General features: G+C 45.1%; 1 protein-coding gene across 3 annotated transcripts in view; it reads left to right on the plus strand.

Annotated features, from left to right (window-relative positions):
• The window catches only part of KNTC1 (kinetochore associated 1), a 389498-nt gene that overhangs the window by 298934 nt on the left and 63663 nt on the right, over positions 1 to 26901 (plus strand). For all 3 annotated transcript variants that reach the window (XM_077461857.1, XM_077461860.1, XM_077461858.1), the window contains exons 52-55: positions 2484 to 2533; positions 3990 to 4068; positions 5738 to 5856; positions 13497 to 13632. In XM_077461857.1, the coding sequence (XP_077317983.1) occupies positions 2484 to 2533; positions 3990 to 4068; positions 5738 to 5856; positions 13497 to 13632 (384 nt within the window). The remainder of the gene's footprint in view (positions 1 to 2483; positions 2534 to 3989; positions 4069 to 5737; positions 5857 to 13496; positions 13633 to 26901) is intronic.

Raw genomic sequence — 26901 nt, forward strand, 5'->3', positions numbered from 1 at the left:
TTGAAAGCAATATTTTTTTGTACAATGTTCTACATGTGTGTACAAAATGTTTGGGAAGGACTGAAAGATCTCAGAAGTTGCACACAGAAGGGGATGAGGTGCTTGAAAGGTGCTTCAGAGGGGTAGTTTAACCACTTGCTTACTGGGCACTAAAACCCCCCTCAGTCCCAGACCAATTTTCAGCGCTGATGCACTTTGAATGACAATTGCGCGGGCATACAACACTGTACCCAAATGAAATTTTTATCATTTTTTCCCCACAAATAGAGCTTTCTTTTGGTGGTATTTAGTTACAGCTCGGAGTTTTATTTTTTGCTAAATAAACAAAAAAAGATGCAAAAAAAAATCATGTTTTAATAGTTTGTTATAAAATTTTGCAAACAGGTAATTTTTCTCCTTCATTGAAGTGCGCTGATTAGGCGGCACTGATGGGCTGCATTGGTGGGCACTGATGGGCTGCATTGGTGGGCACTGATGGGCTGCATTGGTGGGCACTGATAGGCATAGTTAAGGCGGCACTAATGGGCACAGATAAGGCGGCACTGATGGGCAAAGATGGGCACAGATAAGATGGCATGGATGGGTGGCACGGATGGGCACTGATAGGTACCACTGATAGATGGGACTGATGGGCACTGATAGGTGGCACTGCTGGGCACTGATGGGCGGCACTGCTGGGCACGGATATGTGGCACTGGGGTGCAGCACCTTTGAGGCAGATTGTGGGCACTGCTGGGTGGCACTGTGGGCACTGCTGGGTGGCACTATGGGCACTGCTGGGTGGAACTGCAGGTGGGCACTGGCAGGGGGCAGGTGGGCGCTTGCATTGCTGGCCGTGATCGGGACTGATGTCCCGATCACGGCCGCCGGTGATCGGGTTTTTTTTTTTTCTCCTCGCGCTGTCAGCGCGAGGAGGAATAATAGCCGATTACCGGCTCCGTTATATCACATGATCAGCTGTCATTGGCTGACAGCTGATCACGTGATAAGGGGTCGGGATCGACCCCTTGCACGGATCGGTGATCAGGCGAGTCTCATGGACTCGCCGATCACAGAGCGCGCCGCGCGCACCCCTCAGGGGGCGCGCAGGCCGCTCGTACACGGGACTACGTCTATTGACGTCGTCCCGGAAAAGGAGATCCGCGCTGTAGCCGTCATTTGGCTATAGCGCGGATCTCAAGTGGTTAAAGGCTCATACACACGATCAGAATTTGTGCAAACTTTCCCGTGAAGTTCTGTACAAAGGGCGTTGCCCGTAAACTTAGGATGTATATACAGTATATAAGTATATACACGATCTGACTTTTTCAAGCAACTTTCACCAAATCACGTGTTTTTTTTTCAGCTCTTTACCGCCACCTTTGGTCAACTTCTGTATTGTTGTCTGAACTTTTGCATTTGTTCTGAGCATGCGTGTTTGTAAAGTCCTATGGTTTTATGTACACGCAATTGTACTTGTGTTGTCGAAAAGTTTGTCCGTTCTCACAGGCAACAAAAGTCAGATGAAAACCGAAAAAGTTTGTCCAATGAATCGTACACGCGGTCAGATGTTGCCTTAAAACAACTAATTTGCATGCATGTTGTCAAAAAGTCTGATCGTGTGTACGGGCCTTAAAGTGGAAGTAAACACTTCTATCGTTTTCAGTCAAGGAAGCCTCCATCTTGGCCTCTAATGATTCTTCAACTGCCATAATGCTGCACATGTGATCAGTTATTAAACCAGCCATTGGATGGTTTGAAAGTTTGGTGGAGAGCGCAACCAATGTGAAAGTTAGCATTTCCGGCATGCCGGGAATGTAAGTGTTTTTTGAAACTGGGTTTACTCCCGCTTTAAGGAGTGCACATAGGGATTTTAAGAGGTTTTAGGAGTTTCACACTATGAGGAAGGGTGAGAGGTCTGAGGACACAGGGTGGAATGGCGAGAGATTCTAGCAGCTGAAAGTGGAGGGGTTCTAGGAGCTGGATACAGGGGATGATGGATGAAAGGTCCCAAGAGCTGCACAGAGAGAAAAATGGCAGATAACGTATACTGCCTGAATTGTAATTTGTGTATGTATGCAACTTCCCCCCACACAGAAAGATAGCTTCTTTACTTACAGTATACAATGGGGGAGATTGACTAAAACTGGTACAGCTGTCCATAGTAACCAATCGGCTTCTAACTTCAGCTTGTTCAATTAAGCTTTGACAATAAAACCTAGAAGCTTATTGGTTGCTATGCACAGCTGCACCAGATTCTGTGTGCACCTGTTTTAGTAAATCTCCCCCCCAATGGGAACTTTTATTACAATAATGCCAGCCATGACATTCTGTAGAAATATAGAGGTAAAAAATATTGATTTGTAGTTGGTTATATTTGCATTGTTGTCAACATAGGAAACAATGAGTTGTTTCACGGCATATTGAAGCTATATATGGACTGCTTCTTCTATTTGTTTAAACTTGATTTTTTTTAACTAATATAGGTCATCTTCTTTTTCTAGAAAGACAAAGATGTATTTGGTGATGTACAAGGAGATGAAGACCTCAGTAGGTATGTTGTATGGCAATGTGGTTTCATCTGCTATTTTTCACTGAGATAACTCAAAACAGTACAGTTGATGTATTGTTATGAGCATCCAAAAGCAACTGGGGGATTCCAGGACTTGAGCAACTGTCTTAGAAAAGTAAGGATTTCTTCATTTCACATGTGTAAGGGATCCTCACCACAGTACAGACTTCCAACAGCCACTTCGTTGTCACCAGAGACACTTGCAAGGAGGCATGGGTTTCCTAGTGGACAATTTGGTGATTTGAGACTTCCTCATCTGGTGATCATAAAGTAAATAATTGATCAGCAGAGTGACATTCTATAAGAAACGAACAGAGGTATTTGGTCTTAACATAGTGGTCAAGGCAGCAGATTAATATATGAAGCAAAGTTGAGGTCAGGAAGAAAAGATTCAGGCCAAAATGTAGGAACAGAATGACAGTCGTTGGATATAGAAGCTAGAGGATTAGTTGCATAAAGTTCCATATAACACAACGGCAAACCCTAAAAGGAATAGTCTATATATACACACACTTGGGATTTGCTAAACCCAAGTACATGTAATCAGGTTGCAAAGCCAGCAGATGAGAGCAGGCAAGAGGACAAAGAGAAATAAGAATAGTTTTAAAGTGTTACTAAACCCAGGTCCCTGCATTCATTATATCTGGTCTCCCACAATACAAAGAACATGGAAATGCATTCGTTTTAGTAAATATAAACTGCTAAATAGCTTTTTTTTTATCAGCAGTTAAAGCAGTCTTCTGACTTCTGTCAGTGTCTGGTTAAAGCTTGTAGGAGGAGTTTTCAATCTCCTCTGACTGTCCTAATGAGGCTGTAGGACCCCTGACACTCTGTCTGGACAGTGCAGCTTGCCCTTGCCTCTGCATGATCAGATGTTTTGGGGACGTGAAGGAAGGGGAGGATCAGAGAAAACCGGATCAAACAGCTTGTTTACACATTGTAGATTAGCCCCTTAGGTTCCACAGTGAACATAACAAATATGCTTTACTGCATATACAGACTGATTTTACTTTTGTGGGTCTAGTAACACTTTAATGGGTTTGAAGAATTTGCTGTTCAGTGACCGAGAATACAGATGACATTATTAGTTATATGTTTGGACATAGTTTTTGACTTTTGCCAGCCTAATATTAAAATCGGTAGGATTTTTTAGCCTAAATAGGAACTTGAGACAATTATTGTAAAATCTTACTAGTGCAGTACTTATAATGCTGTGTTCTATAATTTTTTACTACTTCTACAGAAGTCCTAAATTTAAGTTGATCGTTGCTTTTGATTTATAGAGTGGCAAAAAATATTCCAAAGTTGCACCCCAATAACATTTCCTATATTCTAGGTCACTCCCGTACACTATAAATGCATTAAATTAGTATAGCATTACAGATCATGCTGGTTTCCTAGTAATTTAAAAAGATGTATTAAATATTTTTATTTACAGAGTTATATATCTTCTCCAGCCATACCCTGTAGATTTCAGTTCAAGAATGCTGTATGCAATTGCAACTTCTACTACGTCTGTAAGTGATTTAATTTGATTCATCATTATAAATATGAACAGATGGGAGAAAAAAATAAAAAGTTTAAACTGCTTACAAATAACTGAACTTTTAAACACAATCATTTACAATAGAATAAAAAAAGTAAATTATCGCGCTAATGTCTAAAATAAAGGAAGCTGCTGGCACAATACTCTGGTGTACAATATAGAAACAAACAATACTAATATACAAACTTTCTCAAAATATCTTGTGTAAAAAAACAAGAATTATGAATTAAAGTGCTTCAATGTGGAAAACGGTAAATAAATACAATAAAAAAATTATTGTTTTTACCATTTTACACATTGAAGCACTTAAACCACTTCAGCTCCGGAAAGGTTTTACCCCCTTTCTGACAGTCTCCTGACTCGCTGATCACAGAGCGCAACGCGTGCACGGGACAACGTCTATAGCGATCTGGCTATAGCATGGATCTCAAGTGGTTAAAATCGCTCACCTCTCCCATTGCTATTACCTGTATGAATGTGGGTGTATGTACTCCATAATATCTCCCCAGCACTGGGAGTTGCATGCAGACTTCTAGGTAGCATGGTGATTGCATCAGTAGACCTCGCCTCTGTGTCTGGTTACATGGACTTCCTCAGAAAAAAAGAATTGTGGCAGTGGACTTTTTTTCTTTTTCCACGTGAAGAAAAAAAAATTTTTTTTTTGATCATGTGGATTGTTTAGTCGTCACAAACAAATATTTTTAAGATACGTATGTATATATATATATATATATATATATATATATATATATATATATATATATATATATATATATTAGGGTTGATTGGGGGGAAGGGACACACATGCCTTTACACAGCACACATGAACAGAACTGAGGCTGTCAGTCAGCTGGAGGTCCCTCCCTGTCTTCTTTTTAGCTCTTGGTGTCAGGAAAACGTGTCAGTAGTGACTTATGCTGATAACAGTGGAACTAGACAGCAGTGAAAAATTACACTTGGGGCTCATTTAGACGCGCAAAGAATTTTTTAACGCCAATTAACATAATGCGTTAACGGTGTGTTTCTTGGGTGTTTAAAATAACAAAAAACAAAGGCATCTGGCTAGCGCTTTTAATGTATGGAATTTTGTATTATCTCAGCTAGTAAAACGTTCTAAACGCATCTCAAATGTGTTGTAAATGCTATAAGGGTGTTTGTCATGCGTTTTGCAGCGTGTTTACATTAACATCAATGGAAGGATTTAGGAAGTGGCAGAGCTTGGAAAACGGGTCGGTTTTGACGTGATGCTTATGCAACCATGTGAACAAAACTGGGCACTGCATACAATTTTGGCAGGCATTCATGGAGCTTCAAAAACATTCATAACATGCTTGCTTTTGAAGCTGGTGTGAACTTGACCTTAGTGCTGTGGAGAGAGGCAGGTAAACACTATTGAAATACTATATGCTTTGTTCAGATTTCATGTCTGAGGTTTACAACCACTTTAATTTTTATTTTGCTCTTACCTGGGTTTTTACAAATACTTAACTTTTGTTTACAGTACTGTTGACATGGGCAAGTGTTATTGATCTGGATCTTTCCAAATAGTTTGTTCACTACATGGCATTTGTCAATGTTTGCATATAAATTTTTATATAATATGAATGGAACCTCGTTATTGAAGCCTTCTCTTTTAACAGCCTATTGGTGAAAACAAACTGACATTTGCACACAGAAGTAGAGCTTTACAGTGCTTGATCCATTTAGCTGACACAGAGACTGTCGTGTCGCTTGTCAAAAAATCTATGGACCAAGTAAAGTAAGTCGTTTGTAACACAGATCCTGTATTTTATCTTCTGTGATTGTCTACATTTTAGGAAATTGTTGTATTTAAATACTAAGAGCTATTTCTGATTGATTGTGGCATCTGACTGTACCTTTTGGAATTGTGTTGTATTTAGATGGAATTTTAATAAATACTTTTCAAGTTGCAGCTGCTATTTTACTATTACGCTTATGATTTCCCAGTCTATGGACACAAAACTGAGCTAATACAGCTTGTGAGTTGGGCAAACAGTTTGAGGCAAGCAAGAGTCCGCCCAGAACATCACCTGATTGCACCCAAATTTGCGTGGTGTGTGGCGGGATGTTCGCCTGCCGAGTGCCATGCAGTGTGCATTCTAAGCCCTGTGGTGGACGAGTAAGTGCCCCCTAACCACTCCGCCCCACCCCCCCCCAATCATACCAGGCCACATGCCCTCATTTTAGGGGGTGCTTTGGGTCACGGGCACAATTTTGATAATTCTTTATTAAAATAAAAAGTCCCCTGATGTAGATCGATCATCAATCACAACAACCGCCCATGGGGGGGGGGGGGGACCTGGGGGGGCCCCCTGCCCATAGACACCCACAGCCCAGAGTTGTCGAAGAGGCCCTTGTCCCCATCAAGGTGCTTTGGTGGGGGCAGAACCAATGAGTCCCTGCTGCAGAGAAATGCCCCCATTATAGGATATTACCAGCTCCAGGCTTTACTGTAGGTGTGGTGTTATTTGGATGGTAAGCTGTACTGTATTTAAAAAACCACGGTGTGGGGTTCCCTACCATGAGAATGTATTGCAGCTGCAATTGTAAATCTCTTCTGTTCTATACTCGTTCCTTGCCTGTCATGTTGATCTAGTGACCCCAGTTCAATTTGTTTCACTGACATCGAACAAGTAGCAGTATCTCGGAATGTATTATGACCAGAAGCCAGGGATCTAGCCTTCTCAGTAGCAGGTCAACACCCTCAGTATTTGTCATTACATGTTTTCTGTTAATATATTTAGGATCATCCTACAGTACATAGATCTAAACCTATACAGTGGCTATATAAAACAATCACCCTCCCCCTTTAAAATACTCACATTTTATACTGTATGTATTTACTAGTGCAATTTATAACATCCAAGTGAAAAATCTAACGCCAACATGTCAGGGGAAAAAAAATCAAAAACATTGGCCTCAACACCAAGCAATATATATCTGGCAGAAATCCAGTACAGCTTACCATCCAAATAACACCCTTCCTACAGTAAAGCATGGAGGTGGTAATATCATGTTATGGGGGGGGGGTTCTCTGCAGCAGGGACTGGAACGCTTGTCAAGATAGAGGAAAAATAGATGGGGGAAAATACAATCAAATTCTTGAGGAAAATCTGCTGCCCTCTGCCAGAAAGTTGTCAATGGGAAGAATGTTTACCTTTCAACATGACAATGACCCAAAGCACACAAAGTTAGTAGCGACATATCCCAACAGACTAATGGCTGTAATTAAAGAAAAATGTGGTGCAACAAAATACTGACATGGGGGGGGGGGGGGGGTGATCCTTTTCTGTTCACTGACTGACACGACTCCTTTATTCTTGACCGTTGGGTTGTTGGGTCACCTTCAGGAGAGGACTAGGCAGAACATGTTAACATGTACAAAAAACAGAACTTTCTAGTTCCACCCAAGGGGCGGTCCCTTCAGTGACAACCCTCCAGCCTGCTTCCTGCAGCCTCAGTTTTTTTCTGCCTAGTGAAGAAGGACCTAGGAACCCTGCAGGCCCATTGGCCCGTGGATTTTTTCTGCAGAAGTTTGCCTTTTGCGCAAGATTAACATCCTGTGATCTGCTATCAACAGCCGGCTGGGTGACAGGCTGGATACCCTTATCCTTGTAGTCTCCCCAGCCTGGCCAGCGAGCGTGTGCAGACCAGAGCTCCGCACTGGGTCGGCCATGACATGCCCTTCAGGCTCCGGGGCACATACATAACCAGGCTACTGATGTCTGCGTCAGTGTGCTGGGCCAGCAGCCACCCCATACTGATCGGAGAGTGGGTCTGTGATGGAATGTTTTCCCAGCTCATCTGGACTGGTAAGTACAGCTCTCCCTGCCTCGTGGGGCTGAGCAGCTGGGCTTTCCCTGGGAGGTCGATTCCGGGGGGGTCCCTCTCCTCTCTCCCTGTGCCTATCTTCCCTCCCCCCCCCCCCTGTGGGGGAAGCTGCATGGGCTGCTGAGCGGTGTGTGTGCCACATGGACAGGGGCCCCCTGCGGGGCTCTCACCTTGGGCAGGGGACTGTGCCCTTGATGTCGGGGCCTCTCCCCTGGGTGTCTGGAGGTCTGTGTCTGCTGAACGCTGTAGTGCTGTTTGCCGCCATTTCCTCTGCCTGTGTTTCACTGTCCCTCTCTGTATACAGTGCTCAGCGGCCATTTTTGGTGTGACCAGGGAAAAGCATGGTCAGAAACCATTTTTATTTTATTTTTTTGTAGTTCGGCAGCTGTTTTCCCTGTGATTATGTCCTTTATACTGGACGCTCGGTGGCCATTTTTTTGTAGCCTAAACACGTTTTTTCATGCTCAGCGCTGTTCCCTGAGGCTCAGCACAGCGCGGTTTTCTCCCACAAGCATCTGGGAGCTGACACAGGACACAGGCACACCTAGCTGGACAGCGCAGAACTCGGTCAGGGTGGTGAGTCCTGCGGTGGGGGCCCCTCAGTCTGCAGCAGCTAGGGGGCTGGGACTGTGCACCTGTCCTGAGTCCCCAAGGGTGGGTCAGCATGGCTTCAGAAACTGGTGTTTGTTTCCCAGAACTCCCTGCAATTGCAACCGGCTCGTCTGCAAACAGTACAGTGCCTTTGGACGCTTTGTCGACGATCCTTGAAATGTGCGTTGCCAGGGTGGAGGCGGTGTACGGGTGCAAAGGTGGTAAAAAGCGACACCTGCCCCCCCCCCCCCATCCTCCGGGAAGAGCTCTGACGCAGACTCGGGCCCTGCTGAGGCTGGCGGCCCCTGCTCTGTTGCTTCAGATGATGCTGACCAGGACCGATCAGACAGTGAGGATAAGTCCCCGTCGGGGTCCACGCACGACAAAGCGCTTGTTGGACTACTTATCACAGCTGTGCGTGATACCCTGAAAATTCAGGACACAGCAGATTCCTCTGCTGCGGTAGCGGTCCCTTTTGGGTCCCGTAAGCCAGCCCGCACACCTAAGGTGTTTCCGTATCTGACTTATTCGATAAGTTCAGTTACAGGAATGGGGGCGACCGCAACAGATCTTTTTAGGTCCCAAAACGCATGGCGGTACGTTACCCCCTTGAGGAGAGCCTTCCTAAGTAAGGGTCGGTTCCTCAGGTTGTGGACCCCCCAGTATCCAGGTTAAATAAATGTAACTGCGATCCCGGTAGAAGAGGTTCCTGTGTTCTAGGACCCCACAGGCAGCAACCGAGGCAGTCACCCGTTCCTTATTTACGGTTGGGGGTCAGCAATACGACCAGTACTGACCACAGCACTTGTGTCACAGGCACTTACTAAAGGGCAAAACTTTTTCACCGCAAAATTGAGAAGCAGCAGGCTACTCCGTCTGCATGGACCTAGCAGACCAGTTAGTGTGCAGTTGTAAGTACGTTTGGAACGTGGCTCTGGATAAGTTTCCTCTGTTATCCAGGGTTTCGGTATCAACAGTGGTGCTGAGGCGCCTGATTTGGCTGAAAGGCTGGTTGGCGGACCAGGCATTTGAAAAAGCTTTAACGATTTACCCTTCCTTGGTGAGCGGCTCTTGGATGACATTATTAAGAATGTCACGGGTGGGAAGAGTACCTTGCTCCCACAGGCCAGGAAGACTAAGGAGTCACGCCGCAGGCAAAGGCCCTCATTTTCCGCTCAAAAGAGGCTTTTCCGTTTGGGACTTCGGCAAAACGCTCCCAGTCCAACAGGACAATCCTTGGGGACGAAAGCGTCCCTGGAACCGCAAGCCTAACAAGCCAGAACAGTTTTACCGCATGAAGGTTTGCCCCGCCAGTCATACGGGTGGGGAGGTCGCCTTCGGGAGTTTGCAGCTCAGTGGGGCTCTCGACAATCTGGCCAATAGGTCTGCAAACTGATTTCCTTGGCTACATGATAGGGTTCCTCTCCTGGCCAACAAACAGATCTTCCCTTCCAGCATACCCTTACAGCTCGCTGGGAGGCCCCATGGGGGCAGTATGGGACCTGCTAAACCTCAGGGTGATAATGTCTGTTCTGGTGTTGCAAAGGTTCCAGGGGTTCTACTCCAATCTGTAGTCCCCAAAGAAGGAAGGGGTACGTCCAATCTTGGATCTAAAAGTCTCAATTGCTGTATGTACAGAGGCTCAGTGTGGAATCAGTTCTCTCAGTAGTCACTGCACTCCATCAAGGGGACTCCCTGGCGTCCTTAGACATCCAGGATGCATACCTGCACATACCCATATGCTTCAGGCATCAGAGGGTTCTGCGAAATGCAGTCGGGGAAGCCCACTACCAGTTGTGGCTCTCCCTTTTTGACTTGGCTTCAGCACCCCGAGTCCTTACCAAGGTATTGACTTCAATTTTGGTGTTGTCTCAACAACGTGAGATCGCACTCGTTCCTGGGACGGCCTCCTTCTGAGAGCAGCTTCCGCCTCAAAATTAAAGAAGGATGTGGCGATCGCCATGCAAACCCTGCAGGTATTTGGGTGGCTGTTGAACCTAAAAAAGTCGTTGCTCATACCGATTCAGCGCTGGAGTGCCTAGGCTTACCGCTGGACTCCATGGAGGCAAGAGTTTTCTCCCTTCAGACAAACTGCAGACTCTCAGAACCGCGGTAAACCTATCGCTGAACCGCAGGTGGTCGTCGCTGCGTTTTTGCATGCGAGTTCTGGCCTCATGGTGACCTCCCTCGAGGCAGTACCTTAAGCCCACTTTCCACCAGAGTCTTGCAGAAGGAAATATTTACATAATGGGACATATCTCTGTTATCCTTGGATCGGCAAATTCAGGTGAGCCAGCCAGTCAGGGACTTTCTGCTATGGTGGCTGAGGTCCCCGGCACTTCAGTCTGGGAAGTCGTTCCTACCGCTGCATTGAGCTGTGATCACAACAGACGCCAGCCTGACCGGCTGAGGTGGAGTACTGGGAGTACAGTCAACCCAAGGTCTCTGATCGGGTGAGGAACGCAAGTTGCCGATCAATATGCTCAAACTCAGGTTTGCCTCTCCACATAGTCGATGAGACCATGAGGGCGTACGATCAGGATCCAGTCAGACAACGCCACGGCGGTGGCATATGTCAGCCATCAAGGAGCAACAAGTAGCTTGGCATCAGCACAGGTCGTCACTCATATCCTGCAGTGGACAGAGCGACGTGTACTGGCCTTCTTTGCCATTACATCCCGGGAGGAAGAAACTGGCAGGCGAACTACCAAAGTTGCCAGATGCTGGACCCAGGAGACTGGGCATTGCATCCAGACATGTTCAAGCTATTGTGCCTGCGGTGGGACACACCAGACGTGGATCTCTTGGCTTCTCGTCTCAATCGGTAGGGCCGACATTCGTATCCACGGTAAGATATCCTTGGGCAGACGCGTCAATCGCACTGGTGCTTCCATGGGATCAGTACCGACTGATCTACGACTTTCCCCCGCAAAAGCTACTACCACGTCTACTACGCAGAGTGGAGGCAGAGGGGGTTCCAGTAATACTAATGCCCTGGAATGGCCTTGGCATCCCTGACGCGCCGACCTAGTATGCCTGGTTGTGAAGACTCCCTGGCGACTGCCGTTGCGATAGGACCTTCTGTGTCAAGGTCCAATTCTCCATCTTGTTTTTACCATAACTGGTTTTAACGGCTTGGCTGTTGAGAGCCAGATGTTAAGGTACCGAGGCCTATCGGACTCGGTGATCTCAACTATGTTGAAAGCACACAAATATTCTTCTCGGAACATATACTGTCGTACCTAGAAGGCATACATCTCTGTGTGAGGAGAAAGGATGGCATCCGTGCAACTATTCAATTTCCAGAATCCTGTTGTTTCTACAGCGAGAAGTAGACCAGAAGTTGGTTTCAAGCACCATTAAGGGACAAATATCAGCCTTGGCTGTCTTTTGTCAGCGACCCTGGCGTCTCGCTTTCTAGTGAGTACTGTTGTTCAGGGAGTTCCTCCGGTGCATCCACTATTACCCCGCGGGATCTGAACCTGGTGTTATCGGCGCTTCAGAAACCGCCGTTTGAAGAACATCAGAGGAATTTCCTTGTTGACTCTTTCTCAGAAAAGGGGACTTTCTAGTGACCTTACATCAGCCAGGAGGGTTTCGAAACTGGCGACCTTGTCTTGCAAGTCGTCCTATATGGTTAACCATAAGGATAAGGTGGTGTTGCGTTCGCAACCTTCCTTTCTGCCAAAGGTGGTTTTGGCATTCCACATCAATGATGGTATTGTGTTACCATCTCTGTGTCCTAAAGTGACGCATCCTAAGAGGTAGCCCTTTATTCACTGGACATGATCATGGCTATAAGGATATATTTGTCTGCCATGGCTCCCCTTCGGGAGTTAGATCTGTTAATTTCTGTAGCTGGTCCAAAAAAGAGGTATAGCGGTCTAGTCGATCACCGTTTCTGGGTGAGTCAGACAGATGTGGTACAGGCCTATGCCTTGAAGGGGCAGGTGCCCCCCTTTCCTACCATAGCCTATTCCACCAGGACCATGGGGCCTATCGGCCTTCTGACATTGAGCGTCAGTCACTCTGGTGTGTAAGGCAGTGATTCAGTCGTTCGTTCACATTTTTACCAAATTCTACAGAGTGGATGTAAGCACGTCTGATGCCTGCTTGGCCGCAAATTTGCGGGCGGCCGTGTAATGTTGAAATTCTGCACTACTTTCTGTTTTAAAGAAAATAGTTACTTTATAATGCGCTGTTGCATTGTTACCGCAAGTTCTGATGCGGTCAGATAAGGTGGTCACTCCCTTGTTAGGGAGCACTTCTGTTTGTGGGTGAAGTTCTTTTATGCTGTTTCCCACCCTTGTTATGATACTGCTTGGGGACTTCCCAATGGTCAAGAATAAAAGAGCTGTGTCAGTGAACATAAGAGAAAATAGGATTTTTGTACTCATCGTTAAATCCTTTTCTCTGTAGTTTACTGACTGACACAGCACCCACCCCTCTTATTGTTTTACATTATACTACTTGTTGATGTACTGAGGCTGCAGGAAGCAGGCTGGAGGGTTGTTATTGAAGGGAACCACCCCTTGGGCGGAACTAGAAAGTTCTGTTTTTTGTACATGTTAACATGTTCTGCCTAGTGCTCTCCTGAAGGTGGCGCAACAACCCAATGGTCAAGAATAAAGGAGCTGTGTCCGTCAGTGAACTACGGAGAAAAGGATTTTACGGTGAGTACAAAAATCCTATTTTTTCAACTGTGTTTCTGTTTTAAATTTTTTTATTTTTTTCTGACATTTTGGTGTTATATCCTTCACTTGGATGTTATACGTTGCACTTAGTATATACAGCTACTGTGTCTGTCTTCATTTCGGGCTGCAAAGCAAAAAAATGCGATCATTTTAAAGGGGGGGGGGGGTTGATTCTTTTCTATACCCACTGTAGTACTCTGACTTGCAAGTATGAGTTTATTTTTTGTATTCTTTATTCACTTTGCTATTAAATTCTTTTAAGGTATTATCTGAAGTGCTGCATTTACCTGTCAGAGTTTGAAATCTTGAACATACCATATACCCTCGAATCATTTCACAGCAGTCCTAAAGAGGGTATGATTAAAGGCCTCTGGAAGAACCACAGCCATGAAGCAAGGGTAAGTCTGATGGTAAATGATGGAATATGAGCCCCTTAAGAACTGTACCCAATGTCCCTACATTGTACCATGTTCTCAGATGCTAACCCTGGGTCAGTGAAAATGTATATTGAATGTACAGTATATGTTTAGAAGCCTGTATCTCTTTATTTAAAATCATATAGAGTAGAAGTTTGATAAATATATTTTTTTTATTGAAAATAGTTGAGTCTTTTTTTGTTTTAACCCCTTCCCGACCAGCCTCCGCAGTTTTACTGCGGCAGGTTATCTCCCCTGGGCAAAACTATATTACCATAGGTCGCTTCCCTTTTGGCCACTAGGGGGCGCTCCTCGTGCGAGTGCCCAGTGCAACGATCCCCGGGTACCTGCGATCGCTCGTGACAAAGTGAGAACCGGTTCTGTTACGGGGAGAAGAGACAGATCATGTGTTCATACTATGTATGAACACTGATCTTTGTCTCCTCCTAGTCAGTCCCACTACCCCTCCACAGGTAGAACAAGAACACACACTAGGGAACGCAACCCCTTGATCACCCCCTAGTGTTAACCCCTCCCCTGCTAGTGACATTTATGCAGTAATCAGTGCATTTTTATTTGTGTCCAAGGGAGGTGCTTTCTAACTGTGTGGGGGATGAATACACTGGTGGAAAAGAGATCCATGTTTCAGCGAAACACAAGATCTCTTTTTCTCCCTGACAGATCGGCGTTTTTCCTTGTTTACATAGGCAGACTGCTGCTCCATCTCTCCACTGAACGATCGGCAGGTCGCAATGGCCGCCAGACCTGCTGATTGGCTCCTTCTGTGTCCAATCACAGCGGAAGCGGAGCTCCGCCAGCTGCGCATACACCCCCTACACTGCGTGCACAAAATCATGTACAGATTTGTGATTTTGTGCAGCCGGGCTGCCCTGCCGCAGTATATATGTGGTGGGCATTACTACTTTTTGGAAAGTAGACAGTCCAAGGTATTTAGTAGTAATTAGTTTTTTGAAGTTGAGGGTTTTTTTTGTCAAAATTTTTTGGAAATTAAATAAAAAAAAATATATATATATTTTTTTTTTTTGTTTTCTTTCACAATTTCTTTTTGCATAAGTTCAACAATGATCGGGGATACTAACTGGTGACCATTATGTTAAATATTCATTTTTTTTATTTCTTTTTATAAAGTTTTTTTTCTCCTTTATCTGGGGGTGATCATGGAATGTTTTTTTTTATTTTTTTTTTACAATTTGATTGCTGTTACTGTGATTATCACTAACAGCAATGTTTTGAACTGTCATGAATGGGTTATATTTTTGACAGCTGTGATTACTAGTGATAAATGATTGACTACAGCTAATCACATGGTACCATGTGATAGCTGTGGGCCACTCACAGCTGCTGTTTAATGACCTTGTGATCACATAGCGACACCGTGCTGCATGCCCCACGGAACATGCTGGATCATTAGAGTAAAAGTACCGTGGGCAGTCTTAAAGCGGGAATTCCGCCAATTTTTTTTTTAAGTCAGCAGCTACAAATACTGCACCTGCTGACTTTTAAAATATGGACACTTACCTGTCCAGCGCGCCCACAATGTCGGCACCTGAAGCCGATCTGTTGCTCGGCTCTCGGCTCGCCGCCATCTTCGCTAAGGGAATCAGGAAGTGAAGCCTTGCAGCTTCACTTCCCGGTTCCCTACTGCGCATGCGTGAATCTCGCTGCGCATTATGGATAGACCCTGCTGTCTCTGGGATCCGTGTGTTTCCCAGCAGATAGTGGGGGAGGGGGCAGGAAGTGGCGTAGATACCCGCAGATTCTGCGGATATCTATTTCCGGAAGTGGGTGCAAATACCTGTATTATACAGGTATCTGCACCCCCCTCCCCCCTGAAAGATGCCAAATGTGACACCGGAGGGGGGAGGGTTCCGAAGAAAACTGAGTTTCCTTTTTTGTGTGAAACTCTGCTTTAACCACGTCAGCCCCAGAACATTAGGCTGCTCAATGACCAGAGCACTTTTTACAATTTGGCACTGCGCTGCTTTAACTGGTAATTGCACAATCATGCAATGTTGTACCCAAACAAAAGTTGCGTCCTTTTTTTTTCTCCACAAATAGAGCTTTCTTTTGATGGTATTTGATTGCCTGTGCAATTTTAGTTTTTTGTGGTATAAATGGAAAAAGACCAAAAATTTCGAAAAAATAAATATTTTCCACTTTTTGTTGTTAGAAAAATCAAATAAACTCAAATTTAGTCTACAAACTGGTACATTTTCTGGAATTCACGCAGCTTTTAGTTTGACTCTCATTTCTGGAAGTTCTAAAATGGCAGGGCAGTGTAAATTCTCCCCCTCCCCAAATGACCCCATTTTGGAAAGTGGACACCACAAGGAAATTACTGAGAGGCTTGTTGAGCCCATTGAATATTTTTTTTCTTTTCTTACATCAGGGGACACAGAGCCATAGTAATAACTATGTGGGTTATATTGGCGTATCAGGTGCTGGACATTGGCACGCCCCTTAAGGCAAGAACTTCCCCCATATAACCCTTCCCATCACTGGGAGTCCTCAGTTTTTTCGCCAGTGTCTAAGGTGTTGGGCACGTGCAAGGATGTGTGTACTGAGCTCCACAGGCAGTAATCCTTTGAGAGCCAGCCATCCTGACCGGATCCTTTCTGATGTCTCTGTAATGGACTAAATGAATGGTACCCGGGCCTCGTCATCCGAAGACACGAGGTTTTGCTTGCAAATGCTGGGCCCTGGGATCCAGTTCTTTTTGGCCGTAAGGCCAATAAAAGTTTACTGGCAGTGTCTTCTCGCAGGTCCGAGATTGCGGTATTACCTGAGTGTACCCCTGTTCCTGAAGGTTTCCTTTCAAGGTCTCTGAGCCTACCGTGAAGGGCAAAGATTGGGTTTTTTACCTCTGATAAAACCCTGTGGCGAGGAAAGGTAGGGGAGATTTTCTGCAAAGGAATCTCCTTCCATGTATTGTTTTGTCATGTCATGTCTGTGTCACCACTGGAGGCTGTATTGAGCACTCGCCATTCTGATGCTGGAAACAGCAGAAGCTCCACTCTCCTCTCCGTTCAAGCCAACTCAGACCCTCAGGTATGAAGGGGGGTTCTGATCACTTCCTGGGCCCCAGATTGGCGTTTTTTTGCCCTTGAATTCCAGCCAGCTGCCTCTTTTTTCTTTAAAAAAAAAAAATTATCGGGCGTTTTACAGCCCCCACCACCACAACACCGCCCCCTTAATACTCCCACCCCCGCACGCGGCCGCCATGATGTCGGCGCTCAAAAACTCCCCTGCTGAAAGAGGAGGAGGGCTGTTTTCATGCAGGGGCGTGGCTAAACTGCGTCAGACGCCGGCCACGCGTGGAGGAAGTAATTCAACCGGTTCCCGACCAGCGCACGCCGATGTACGTCGGCAGAATGCCACGGGCAGGCAAATGGGCGTACCTGTACGTCGCTTTAAATTTGCCGCTCGCTAGTCGGGACCCCCGTGAGTCTGGTCGCGGGTCCCACGGACTCATTCGCCGCGGGCATACCCACGATCAACTCACGGGGCGCCTGAACGAGGAAATGCCGTTGTAAACAGCATCTCCCCGTTCTGCCTAGCAACTAGTGATGCTGATCTCTGCTCCATGTGATTGGAGCAGAGATCAGTGTTCACTAAATTAAAGCCCAGCCCCCAACAGTTAGTAACACACCCCTAGGAGCACTTAACCCCTACACTGCCACCCACTGGTTAACCCCTTCACTGCCAGTGTCATTTACACAGGAATCACTGCATTTATATAGCAGTGATTGCTGTATAAATGACAATGGTCCCAAAAATGTCCGACGTGTCCGCCATAATGTCACAGTCACAATAAAAATCGCTGATCGCCGCCATTACTAGTAAAAAAAAATTATTAATAAAAAATGCCATAAAACTATCCCCTATTTTGTAAACGCTATAACTTTTGCGCAAACCAATCAATCGCTTATTGGGATTTTTTTTTTTACCAAAAATATGTATAAGAATACGTATCGGCCTAAACTGAGGAAAAACAATGTTTCTTTATATATTTTTGGGGGATATTTATTATAACAAAAAATAAAAAATAATGCGTTTTTTTTTTTTCCAAATTGTCGCTCTATTTTTGTTTATAGCGCAAAAAATAAAAACCACAGGGGTGATCAAATGCCACCAAAAGAAACCTCTATTTGTGGGGGAAAAAAAGACGTCAATTTCATTTGGCAGCCACGTCGCATGACCGCGCAATTGTCAGTTAAAGCGACGAGGTGCCGAATCGCAAAAAGTGGTCTGGTCTTTGACCAGCAAAATGGTCCGGGGCTGAAGTGGTTAAGCTATACAGGAAAAGCTGAAGTCTGGTGGTAGAGGGACAGAGCAGAGTGGTTGCTGGTCAGGTTTGGTGATAAGGGCATCTCCCTTTTTGAGATCTGCGGCCTGCCCAGTGCGCCTGCGTGCCGCTGTCTACGGCGCATGCGCCATAGACAGCGGTGGCTGTCTTTTTGTAAATATCTCCTAAACCTATACGGTTTAGGAGATATTTCTTGGACCTACAGGTAAGCCTTAATCTAGGTAGGTCGGCGGAGCTCGGGATCAGATTGGTCCCGGTGCTCGCCACGGCGCCCGGGGCTAGCAATGGAGACCCTGTAGAGCTGAGACTCGGGGGTTTAGGGGGTCACATTCTTTTTTAATGCACCAAAACACCCTATATTGCCCAAATGTTTGATGAAATAAAGAAAATGATCTTATGCCGAGTACATGGATACCAAACACGACGTGCTTTAAAATTGCACACAAACATGCACCGGCAGCAAACGACATACATTTTTAAACACCTTTACAGGTTACCACTTTAGATTTCCAGAGGACGTCTACTGCTAAAATGACTGCCCTCGATCTGACCTTCGCAGTGATACCTCACATGCATGCTGCAATTGCTGTTTACATATGACACCAGACCGATTTATGCGTTCATTGCTTGCACCTAACCACAGGGGTACAGGGGTGCTTTTTATTTATTTCGCTTTTTTTATTTTATTTTTTAAACTGTTCCTTTCTTCTTCTTCTTTTTTTTATTTTTTATTTTTTGTTATCTCAGGGAATGTAAATATCCCCTATGATAGCAATAGTTAGTGCAGGTACTCTTTTTTTTTTTTTGAAAAAATTGGGGTTTGTTAGACGCTAGATCTCTCCTCAAAGCATCTGACAACACCAAGAGCGGTGTGATGAAATGCTTTCCCAATTTCAAAATGGCGCTGTTTATATCTGGCGAAACCTAAGTTATGAGGTTTCACGGGCGGCACAGTGGTGTAGTGGGTAGCACTCTCACCTAGCAGTAAGAAGGGTCGCTGGTTCAAATCCCAACCACGACACCACCTGCCTGGAGTTTGCATGTTCTCCCTGTGCCTGCGTGGGTTTCCTCTGGGTACTCCGGTTTCCTCCCACAATCCAAAGACATGCAGGTAGGTTAATTGGCTTCTGTCCAAAATTGGCCCTAGTATATGAATGGGGACCTTGGATTGTGGGCGCCTTGAGTGTATGGACCAATGTGAGTGTGCAATGTACAGGGATAGGGACAATTGTAGACACTCACTCAGGTTGAACTGGATGGACTGGTGTCTTTATTCAACCTTACTAACTATGAAACTATGAAATGCTCATAGCTTCTGGATTCTTAGGCCATAAAGATAATTGGGGCCATTCTGGTCTCTGATCAGCTCTATGGTCATCTGGCAGAACCACCGGCTGCATTCTCGGGTTTCATGTTAGGACAGGAGAGCCAGAGAAAACCATGGGCTAAAAGTAGTCTAGAGGCTAATTAGCCACTAGGATTGCTTTTACATAAAAGCCGCCCGCTGGCTGAAAAGAATGATACCATGATGATGCCTAAACCTGCAGGCATCATTCTGGTGTAACCAAAGTCCAGCAACCTACCAGTGTGTCGCTGGTCCTTGTTGGGCATACATTGAAATGTTCTTTTTTTCATGCAGCCTGTGGGCTGAACGGAGGGAAAAAAAAAGAGATCGATCGGTGGGAATACCACCCTTCATCCTCCCAATTCTAATGATAGGAATACATGCATCATTTTTTTTTTTTTTTTTTTTTTTTTAACTGTGGTGGTGAAATCGCCTCCTACAGCGCTGGAGTCGCTGATTTACGTATTGTGCGAGCAAACGCTGTTGCTGTCAAGATAAATAAATCAATGCTGCAGCTGAATGGTGTACCTGCTAAGCAAATGTTGGTTAACAATAAAACAAAGTAACATTACAGTATAACAGTAAGACATACTATACAGTATGTGCCGCCGATATTGTGTTTCCAGCCAGATCCTGTCGCGCTGGTTATCGGCGTCAGGCTTCTCTAATCAGCGCGATCCTGTCGCGCTGGTTCTCGCGCTGGCTGCAATAGGAAAATGACATTTTCTTATAGTAGCGAGCGAGAAAGATCGGCGATAATTTTGCCTCACTAATGAAGCCTGCATGCCTTCGGGGGCATACCAGGCCCTTAGGTTCGGTAGGGATTTTAATGGGGAATCCCCTACGCCGAAAAAAACAGTCTGGGGTCCCCCCAAAATCCATACCAGACCTCTAATCCGAGCACGCAGCCCGGCCGGTCAGGAAAGGAGGTGGGGACGAGCGAGCGTCCCCCCCCCCCCCTCCTGATCCGTACCAGGGTGCGTGTCCTTAACATGGGTGGGTGCTTTGGTGGAAGGGGGCGCCCTGCGGCTCCCCCACCCCAAAGCACCTTGTCCCCATGTTGATGAGGTCAAGGGCCTTTTCCCGACAACCCTGGCCGTTGGTTGTCGGGGTCTGCGGGTGGGGGGCTTATCAGAATCCGGGAGCCCCCTTTAATAAGGAGGCCCCTGGATCCCGGCCCCCCACCCTATGTGAATGAGTATGGGGTACAATGTACCCCTACCCATTCACCTGTGAAAAAAATGTAAAAAAAAAAACACAACACACAAGGGTTAAAATAGTTTATTGCACAGCTCCGGGGGTCTTCTTCCGTCTTCGGGGGTCTTCTCGCCGGACTCCTCCGCTATCTTCTGCTAGCTCTTTTACTAGCGGAGAATCCCGGTTTTCTTCTTCACCATCGCCCTCTTCTTCTGACTTCGGGGGTCTTGCCCCCCTCTTCGGTTCTTCTTGCCGGGCCACCGCACCTTCTTCTTGCTCTTTTACAAGCGGTGGCCCGGTCTTCTGTTGCCGCTGCCGCCGTCTTCTGTTTTTTCTCTTCTGGAGATGTTGCCTCGTCGCTGTCTCCGGTTTACCACATGATCGGCCGTGATGAAGTCACAGCCGATCACAGATGGTTCCACCCCCACTGTGCACGGCGCTCTGCGCGTGCATGTCGGTGGCGGCGTGTTCTCAGGAACACTGCTCCTCTCCGACGCTGGTAAACAGCCATTGGCTTGCCGTTTACCCACGTGATCGGCTGTGATCCTTTCACAGCCGATCACTAAATGTAAACAAACCGCGGTAAGGAGATGTTACCGGGTTCTCCTCCTCACACAACAATCATGTGTGAGGAGGAGATTGCAGTAACATCTCGTTACCGCTTACAGTACACATCAAGCACACTGATACCCCCCCCCCCCCCCCCCCCAATAAAGAGGACCTATCACTCACAGTCCATCAGAGTACCCGTCGCAGTCCACTCGAGTACCCGTCGCAGTCCACTCGAGTACCCGTCGCAGTCCACTCGAGTACCCGTCGCAGTCCACTCGAGTACCCGTCGCAGTCCACTCGAGTACCCGTCGCAGTCCACTCGAGTACCCGTCGCAGTCCACTCGAGCACCCGTCGCAGTCCACTCGAGCACCCGTCGCAGTCCACTCGAGCACCCGTCGCAGTCCACCCGAGTACCCGTCGCAGTCCACCCGAGTACCCGTCGCAGTCCACCCGAGTACCCGTCGCAGTCCACCCGAGTACCCGTCGCAGTCCACCCGAGTACCCGTCGCAGTCCACCCGAGTACCCGTCACAGTTCATCTGAGTACCTATTTGTAGCCCATGCCTCATAGAATATACATTGGGGTGTTTGCTTTCCAAAATGGGGTTATTTTGAGGGTAATTCCATAGTCCTGGTACTCCAGGACCTTCAAAAATGTAATGGGTAGGAATGAAATGAGATGTGTCGTTTATGCTCCTAGAACGCCTGAAGGTATTACTTCAATGTTTGGCCTCTGTATGTGGCCAGGCTGTGTAAAAGTCCTACACGTGGTATCACCATACTCGAGAGGAGTAGCAGAATGTGTTTTTGGGGTGCAATTTTTGCTATATACATGCTATGTGTTAGAAATATCTTATAAATTGACAACTTTGTGTAAAAAAAAAAAAATGCGTTTTCATTTTTTTCCACATTTTCCAAAAACTTCTGGAAAAAAATTAAACGTTCAAAAGACTCATTATGCCTCTCAGATTATACGTTGGGGTGTTAGCGTTCCAAAATGGGGTCATTTTATGGGCAATTCCATTGTTCTGGTACTCCAGGGCCTTCAAAATTGCAATAGCTGTGAAATGAGATGTGTTGTTTTTGCTTGTAGAACGTCTGAAAGTGCCACTTCAATGTTGGTGCTCTGTATGTGGCCATGCTGTATAAAAGTCTCGCACGTGTGGTATCGCCATACTCGGGAAGAGTAGCAGAATGTATTTTGGGGTGTAATTTGTTGTATGCATATACTGTGTGTGAGAAATAACCTGATATGACAATTTTGTAAAAAAAAATAAAAAAATCTTCATTTTGCAAAGAATTGTAGGAAAAAACGACAACTTAAAAAAACTCACCATGCTACTTAATACCTTGGCATGTCTACTTTCTAAAAAGCGGTCATTTGGGGGGTATTTGTACTTTCCTGACTTGTTAGTGTCTCAAGAAATGAGATACACCTGATGTACTGAAGGCCTGATCAGATGTGATCAATTTTCAGTGATTGGCACCATAGTTTGTAGACTCTATAACTTTCACAAAGACCAAATAATATACACTAATGTGGGTTATTTTTACCAAAGATATGTAGCAGTATAAATTTTGGCCAAAATTTATGAAGAAAAATTACAAATTGGCAAAAATTTATGACAGAAATAGGCATTTTTTTCACAAAAAAGAAAGCTCTATTTGTGTGGAAAAAAGGACGCAAGTTTCATATGGGTACAGTGTTGCATGACTAAGTAATTGTCATTCAAACTGTGAGAGCGCTGAAAGCTGAACATTGGTCTGGTCAGGAAGGGGGTGCACTGTATTGAGGTGGTTAAAGCAATCTACTGAGCTTGTCATAACCACCTCTGGAGGGAGTCTTTTTTTCCACATTTTCACAGCTCTTACTGTAAAGAAACCTTTCCGTATTTGTTGAGAGATGAAATATTTTTTCCTTACAGTATCTCACAAAATTAAGTACACCCCTCACATTTTTGTAAATATTTGATTATATCTTTTCATGTGACAACACTGAATAAATTACACTTTGCTACAATGTAAAGTAGTGAGAGTACAGCTTGTATAACTGTAAATTTACTGTCCCCTCAAAATAATTCAACAAACAGCCAATAATCTCTAAACCGCTGGCAAGTGAGTACACACTTAATGTTAGAGATGGATGTTAGAGACCTTGTGCTCCTCCACCTTCTGTTTGAGGATGCCCCACAGATGTTTAATAGGGTTTAGGCATGGAGACCTGCTTGGCTAGTCCATTACCTTTACCCTCAGCTTCTTTAGCAAGGCAGTGGTCATCTTGGAGGTGTGTTTGGGGTCATTATCATGTTGGCGTACTGCCCTGCGGCCCATGCAGACCAATTTGATGCAGTTTGCGGCATATGGCCTGATCCCCCATCCCTTTAACCTCTGCAGCAATGCTGGCAGCACTAATATGTCTTTTTCCCTAAAACATCCTCTGGATATAACTCTGAGCATGTGCACTCAACTTCTTTGGCCAACCATGGCGAGGGCTGTGCTGAGTGGAACCTGTCCTTTTAAACCGATGTATGGTCTTGGCCACCGTGCTGCAGCTCAGTTTCAGGGTCTTGGCAATCTTCTTATAGCCTAGCCATCTTTATGTAGAGCAACAATTATTTTTCTTTGTTTCTGATTTCTTTGCAATGAGGTGCCATATTGAACTTCCAGTGACCAGTATGAGAGAGTGAGAGCAATAACACCAAATTTAACACACCTGCTCCCTATTCACACCTTAGACCCTGTACCACTACCAAGTCACATGACACCGGGGAGCAAAAATGGCTAATTGGGGCCAATTTGGACATTTTCACTTTGGGTCTACTCACTTTTGTTGCCAGCGGTTTGGACATTAATGGCTGTGTGTTAAGTTATTTTGAGGGGATAGGCAATTTACACTGTTGTTCAAGCTGTACACTCACCACTATACATTGTGGCAGTGTGTCATCTCTTGAGTGTTGTCACATGAAAAGATATAATAAAATATTTACAAAAATGTGAGGGATGTACTCACTTTTGTGAGATACTGTATGTATTAGTACATGTTGATTATATCCCCCCTCCTTAATCTCCTCTTCTCAAGAAAGATTTGATTCAGTTTATCCAGTTCCTCCCTATTCTCTTTTGAGAGTTGGTACCCAAAACAGAACTGCATATCCTAGATGAGGCCTCACTAATGATTTGTACAGGGGGCAAAATGATTGATCTATCTCTCTCTTGAGTCCATACCTCTCTTAATACAAGAAAGGACTTGGCTCACTTTGGAAACCACAGCTTGGCATGCTATTATTGAGCTTATGATCTACTAAAACTCCCAGATCCTTCTCCACCATTGAATCCCCCAGTTGTTCTCTCTCTATTATGTATGATGCATGCATATTCTTAGCCCCCACATGCATAGCTTTACATTTATCAACATTAAACCTCATTTGCCACTTAGTTGCCCAATTAGACAGTGCATTGAGATCAGCTTGTAAATTGAAAATGTCCTGTAAGAAAGTTATTCCACTGCATAGCTTAATTTCTTATTTCTGCAAAGACAGAAATTGTATTTTTAACCCCGGACCCTATATCATTTATAAAGATATTAAAAAGTAAGGGCCGGTTCACACTGCGGGCGATGCGAGGCGACTCGCCTCGCCTCGATCTGACAAGTCGCCCCCGTTCTGTACAATGGAACCGTTCTGAGAGGAGCGACTCGAGTCGCTCCGACTCAGAAAAAAGGTTCCTGTACTACTTTCGGGCGACCTCGGGGCGACTTGCATTGACTTCTATACAGAAGTCATCTGCAAGTTGCCGTTGAGGTCGTGGCAGGTCGCGGAGAGGCAAGTCGGTGTCGCCTCGCATCGCCTGCAGTGTGAACCGGCTCTAAGGGTGTGTGTGTGTGTGTGTATAATATACTGTCACCAGTCAGTGTCCCTGGTCTTCTGGTCTTATGGTGACACTGTACTGCTCTGTTTATCGTAAGTAGAAAAAAAAATGTGGAAAATAATGTTTAACTTAGTTTTACACAAAATTGTGACAAAAAAAATTGAAACTTCAAAAAAACTCACCATGCCTCTTACTAAATATCATGGTGTGTCTACATTCCAAAAAGATATTTGAGGGGTATTTGTACTGTCCTGGCATTAGGGCCTCATAAAATGAGGCTGTCAGTACCCCAACGTTGATCAATAATTAGAAAAACCTTTACCATATATCCCCGAAGATCCATCGCAGTGTTAGTCCACACTTTAAATGTGTTTATCTTTCGCCATATGTGCTAACAGATGTGTGATTACATTAAGAGTTAGGCCCCTTTCACACCAGTGGGCCGATCTGATCCTCCTGTTCGATTTTCAAGCGGACCGATCAGACCACCCATTGTTCTCTATGGAGTGGTGGATGTCAGCGGACATGTGTCCACTGGCATCCGATCCACTAACAGATGGTTGGGGATACGTTTGCCATCCGTCGGGCAGATTTGATCGGATGACAATTGGATAGAAACAGGCATGCAGTGCTTTTCCATCCAACCTCCCCATAGAGAACAGCAGGCTGTGTCCGCTCTGCATAGCGGATCGGACATGGTCCTGCCATCCACGTGATCAGCAGTGAGATTCCCCGCTGAGCAGGTGGATCTGCTTGGACAGATTCCGCCCTGTGTGAAAGGGGCATTAGACCTTTTAAATTACATATGAACCTTTTGAGTTGTGAAATTTCAGAAATGCAATTGTGTTGGCACAGTTTTTTTTTTTCGTTCAAGCGGGTTGATTGAAAAAAAACCTGACGGATCGCTATGCCATCACAAGCAATATTAGTCTAACGATCTCCCTACCTGTGGTATTGTGACTCCCCCTGCCAGAACACTCCGATCAGTGCTTGCAGCCTTTGTAAGGCACTGATCTTTGTTGGACTTACGAACAAGCTAACAGAAGGGAACTCATTTGTGAGTAGGGGGTATTACTGTACAGCAGGTTGGTCTCCCCTGTTCCCCTCAGGGATGAATCCACCAGATTGTTTAGCACATATTCTTCCCACTCCACCTTAGTACAAAGTCATACTAGTTTGTTCCCCTCATGAGTTAACCACCAAGTAGTTTTATATCAGATCATAGTGCTTTCTGCTTTAATATTTATAAAAAATTAATTTGCATGAACATGCTTTAAAAAATGTTAATCTGCAGTATACACTCCTCAGCTTACCATCCAATGTACCTTTGGAAGCTGTACTCACATCCCTCCCACTGGGAAACCCTTCCTTGTGTGATGTCACGCCCTCAGCTCCGCCTTATACATTACACCCACTGGACTTCATCAGATGCGTAGGGACATTGTTATCTTTATACAGTGTCCAGTCCTTCTGTAGGTGGCAATATAACTTGACTGTATCCAAATGTATGTGTGTAAGCATATAGATGAGTAAAATTCTTCTTCATTGCCAGGATTGTAATATACATTTATACTCCCCTAAATATGCTTAGAGATGAGTAAACACTAATATGCGATTACATTACTGCACTCAAATGAAACCGTTTCTAGTTTTGTTTTACTACTCTATACTCAAAGCTGTATTCCTGATCTTTACTTAGCTGTGTCCCATAGAAAACAATGCATCTAATTTCAGATCGGCAAACAACTCAACATTTTTTACTTCGGTGTGCAAGAGGCCTTACTTTACAAGTCACTACTTTTTCTCTTTAAGTAGCAAGATTGTTTATATTTGAACTTCTTTTTTTTTAAGAACTAAAGAATATGTAAATTTAACCTCCTTAGCGGTAATCCCGAATGTGGCTCGGGGAGGATTTTTAGTACCAAAAGCGGTAACCCACTAGCCACACGTGGGATCGCATCGT

This window comes from Lithobates pipiens, unplaced genomic scaffold (genome assembly GCF_037356315.1).
Source record: "Lithobates pipiens isolate NorthernLeopardFrog02 unplaced genomic scaffold, aLitPip1_a1.2 Scaffold_3, whole genome shotgun sequence".
NCBI classification, from domain to species: Eukaryota; Metazoa; Chordata; class Amphibia; order Anura; family Ranidae; genus Lithobates; species Lithobates pipiens.